The sequence below is a fragment of the Leiobunum rupestre genome, chromosome 4, assembly GCF_980474605.1.
Source record: "Leiobunum rupestre chromosome 4, qqLeiRupe1.1.hap1, whole genome shotgun sequence".
In the NCBI taxonomy this organism is placed as follows: Eukaryota; Metazoa; Arthropoda; class Arachnida; order Opiliones; family Sclerosomatidae; genus Leiobunum; species Leiobunum rupestre.
In genome coordinates this window covers 16,657,639-16,662,237 of record NC_143387.1, presented here as the reverse complement: position 1 = coordinate 16,662,237, position 4,599 = coordinate 16,657,639, and the positions used below count along the sequence as shown (strand labels likewise).

The 4,599-nt window shown below is 33.9% G+C and overlaps 2 protein-coding genes across 2 annotated transcripts; both read left to right on the top strand.

Moving 5' to 3' along the window:
- The first annotated feature begins 265 nt into the window (after nucleotides 1-265).
- Nucleotides 266-1,810, top strand: LOC149946500 (uncharacterized). The gene is made up of 7 exons (XM_090170788.1): nucleotides 266-387; nucleotides 446-546; nucleotides 604-912; nucleotides 966-1,175; nucleotides 1,227-1,337; nucleotides 1,441-1,583; nucleotides 1,643-1,810. The coding sequence occupies exons 1-7, from the start codon at nucleotides 266-268 to the stop codon at nucleotides 1,808-1,810; spliced, it is 1,164 nt and encodes a 387-aa protein (XP_090026914.1).
- Nucleotides 1,811-1,997: 187 nt separating this feature from the next.
- LOC149946499 (uncharacterized) lies at nucleotides 1,998-2,994 on the top strand. Its single transcript, XM_090173285.1, has 3 exons — nucleotides 1,998-2,019; nucleotides 2,078-2,358; nucleotides 2,419-2,994. Exons 1-3 carry the CDS (start codon nucleotides 2,000-2,002, stop codon nucleotides 2,952-2,954), a joined length of 837 nt encoding a protein of 278 aa, XP_090029411.1. The 5' UTR covers nucleotides 1,998-1,999; the 3' UTR covers nucleotides 2,955-2,994.
- The last annotated feature ends 1,605 nt before the right edge of the window (nucleotides 2,995-4,599 follow it).

Below are 4,599 nucleotides of genomic sequence, written 5' to 3'. Positions count from 1 at the left end.
TGTTGGACCTAACGGTAAATTATTTGGCAAAATTCCCTTTTAGATATATTATAAGAGAAGACTTATAGGTGTACCTGTTCGAACCGATTGCTATCGAGGTCAAGATGCAACTCGAAGATTTCTGGAGTCTATTCTAGAATTAGAGAAGGAGTTGATGGAACTCATTGAGACCAATGTACCAATGATTATTACCCCGGAGGAGGAGGAACAGTTTCAAGCTGCTACGCATTGCTACATTTGTCAGAAACAGCTAAATCAGGGAAATATGCCCGCTGTTCGAGATCATTGTCATTTCAGCGGTAAATATAGGGGGCCAGCGCATAACCTCTGTAATCTTCAAAAGAAAGTTCCAGAATTTATCCCTATTTTCCTTCATAACCTTAGCAGGTGAATTTATTAAGTTAATTATCCAGGAAATAAACCTAATAATAATAAATCTTCATAGATACGATTTACATCTTATATGTCAGGAGATTGGTCATTTTAAGGAACAGACACTTGACTGTATTCCTTCCACTAGCGAAAATTATATTTCACTCAAACTAGGTAAAATATATTTAATTATGGATTTAACCTTAACAGTAATTTTATTATTATTTTTAGGGAGATTTCGGTTTTTAGACTCTTATCGATTTCTAAGCGATAGCCTCGATGCTCTAGTATCTAATCTCGTTTTGGAAGGAGCCAGTAAATTTCAGATTGTTAAGAAATATTTTGAAAGTGATAAAGTTCAACTGCTTTTGCGGAAGGGAGTCTACCCGTACGAGTATATGGACGATGAAAAGAAATTTGACGAGACGATGCTGCCACCTAGAGAAGCGTTTTTCAGTTCATTGAAAAATCAAAATATTTTAGAATCTGATTATTTACACGCCCAAAATGTTTGGACAGCGTTTAATATTCAAACATTAGGTAAAATTACTATAGTATAAATATTTCAAATCTCTTAACCTCGGTTTTCGTAGGGGAATACACCGACCTCTATGTGAAAAGCGATGCGTTGCTCTTAGCCGACGTTTTTGAAAATTTTAGAACATTATCTATAACTCATTATAAATTAGATCCCGCTCACGCTTACACCGCACCAGGTTTAGCCTGGCAAGCAGCTTTGAAGATGACCGATGTTCGCCTCGATCTCATACTTGATATAGATCAACACTTATTTATTGAAAAGGGTAACGCTTTTTGATATTTTAAATATTATTGTATTTACATTGAATTTTTAGGTATTCGAGGCGGTGTTTCAATGATCTCAACTCGTTATTCTGAAGCGAATAACAAATATATGGCCGACACATATGATTCGTCTAAAGAGAGCAGTTATATATGCTATTTAGGTAATTTACATTTTTTTTAAAATAAATATTTTTTTTTTATTTTTTTTATTTTAATTATTTTAATTTTAATTATATTAATTAACTTAATTTAACTTAATTGAAGATGCTAATAATTTGTACGGTGCTGTTATGTGTGAACCACTACCGCTAGGCGACTTCCAGTGGGTTCAGGAGGATGATTTGCAAACACTCTGTGAAAATATTCTGAGTATTCCCAATAACGTTGAAAACGGATACATTTTAGAGGTAAATAACAAGTGTTATAATTATTGAATTATATTTTTAAAGAATTGTTTCCTTTGCAGGTGGATCTTGAATATCCTCCAGAGTTGCATGACTTACATAACGATCTCCCAGTAGCGGCGGAATCTAAAGTTATTACACATGATATGCTATCTCCATACTCCAAAGATCTCTTAGGAAAATTAAATATTAAGGAGAATCAAAGTCTACCAAAACTTCTTCCTAATTAAAATAATAAAGAGAAATACATAGTACATTACCGCAATTTAAAATATTATGTAGAATTAGGTTTGAAAATAACCAAGGTTCATCGAGCTCTAACCTTCACTCAAGGAAAATGGTTAGAAAAATATGTTAGATTCAACACTGAACAGAGGAAATTATCCAAGAGTTCATTTGAAAAGAATTTCTGGAAACTAATGGTTAACTCTGTTTTCGGGTAAATCAATTTAAATAATTTATTGCTGTTTTTTCCCTTACTTCATTTAATTCTTTAGAAAAACAATGGAAAATTTACGGAAGCATATAAATTTCGAGTTGATTCATAAACCAGAAAGAATGTTAAAAGTTACAAGTTCCCCGCAGTTTGAACACTTTACCATCTTTAATGAAGAGTTAGCCGGCGCTCATAAGAAGAGAGCTAAAATTGTTCTTAACCGGCCTATATTTACCGGATTCACCATTCTAGATTTATCCAAGGAGCTCATGTATCGGTTCCATTATGGATTCATAAAAAATACGTACGGGGACAAAGCATCACTATTATTTACAGACACTGGTAATTTAATTTAATATGCATTTTTTATTTAAATAGTACTAATATATAAAATATTTACAGACAGTCTAACGTACAACATTAAGACGGATGATGTTTATAAAGACTTTGAAGTTCATAAACACCGCTTTGACTTCTCTGATTATCCACCTTCGCATTTCCTTCATTCTAATCAGAATAAAAAAGCTCTCGGTTATTTTAAAGACGAGACAAATTCGCAGTTAATTCAAAGCTTTGTAGGACTTCGTCCAAAGCTTTATTCTATTAAATTGTACGGGGAGTCTAAGACCGCTGAAGAGATAGAAAAGGAGTTGCGATTGGGGAAATCTTTAGAGTCAATTTTAAACCATAAAAAGGTTTGTAAGGGTGTTGCCATGAACGTTATTAGAAACGTCATCCGCCACGAAGACTATGAACGTTGTCTTTTTAATCAAGAAACCATGTCAGCCGAGATGATGCGTATAGCTAGTTTCAAGCATGAACTATTTACTTTAAATACTAGAAAACTTTGTTTATCACCAAATGATGATAAGAGATACATTCTACCCTGCGGGGTTCGTACATTAGCGCACGGTCATAAAGATATTGAAAAATTATAATGAATGCTTGTATTTATGTATATATAAAAAAAAAACTGCTATTGCTATAAATTGTAAAAAATTATTTTATTGAATACATTTTGCACATGAACTCTTTAATCATTTTATCGTTTACATATTTATCTTTCTTAAACCTAGACACAATGTTATACATTTCGATTCCTTTACACCTGTTTATAGCAAAATAGATACAGAATGCTCCACACGTATTACTAGAATTACTCTGTAATTGATTAGAATTAAAAGTTACAGTTTTACTGTTTCGTTCAATAAAGTCATTAAATTTAAAATAATCTGGCGGGTTTCCAAAGGAATCCATGAATTCACAATTTTTATGTTTAGAAAAATATATTAGAACCCAGTGTTCTCCAGGTTCAGCACTCGTATCGGTATTTACAATAAATAGAGAAGGGAATATTTTTACGTATTTAGGTAGCTTGTCAGCTGCGAACACGCCTTGAAATATACTTTTAGTACTTAAATCTTTTTCAAGAATTTTAGTTATCTGTAGCGAATCCATTAATTACTGTAATCGAAAATCACGGTTCGATTTTTATCAATTTCAATCAAATTTTGAAACTCAGCGTAAATTAGAATGGAAATCGTCTCCGGTAACGGTTTTGCAAATTTTAATTCTAATCTCAGGTTACTGTTTTTTACAAGATGCAAGTGATTAGCGTTGTTATTAAGATCCGAGGTTAAATTGTACGCGAATAAACAATTTCCGTTAGGGTAATCTTCCCGACTTATCTGATTCCCTTCATCTACGTTCCACTGATTAGTTTGAATGAAAAGATTGCAATACGCTTGAATATATAGATTTTCCTCAAAGTTTAGAGATAACGCCTTATGAGGGACGCTGCTACCGTCAATGTACAATCCAATGCTTGATAAATCGAAATGTTGAAAGTTGTACGGAGATTTTTTCAAATCTCCTAGAAACGCTTTTTGTTCCACAAACCCGATAACAACTTTCTTAGGTGCTTGTCCGGTAAATAAATGATCTTGCACACTAGCCATAAGACCAGCGGGTATAGAAAATGAGGTGCACTCCGAACGAGTTACAGGATATTTAGCGGTTCCATATTGTAACGCCTTGGCTTGAGCGAGCGATAGTTCCGGTATCACTTTAACTTTCCTCAGATAAAGGGAAGCTGATAAAATCTCCACTTTACATTTTACGTCGGAATGAACGCAAAAAGCTGCTCTATTTTTATCGAATTTAAATTTCAAATCAACCATATTTAATAAAAAGCGTGGTTGTTGACATAAATCAGTATGGACTACGCCTAACAAGTCAATCGCCCCTTTTTGCGCTAAACTCGCTCGTTTAGAGAAACCATCGTTATCGAAAAATGAATCGAACTTTCCAGGCGTATCCCGATAGAAAAGTGAACTTGTTAAATAACTTTTTTTCGCAGAATCTCCGAACGTTAATAAAGTTTGTATCATACTTTTATAAGCGTAATTTTGACTGGAAGGTGTTACTGATCTTTCATTAAGAAATACGTGGACGTCGCTAAAAAGCGAATGAAGAAACAAATTCTCGGGGGCGATATTGTCGGCTGGAGTTCCGGCGGCCCCACCCGCAACACCTGGTACCGCGGGTTGCGGTAGTTGACCATTATCTTTAGTTACCTTAACT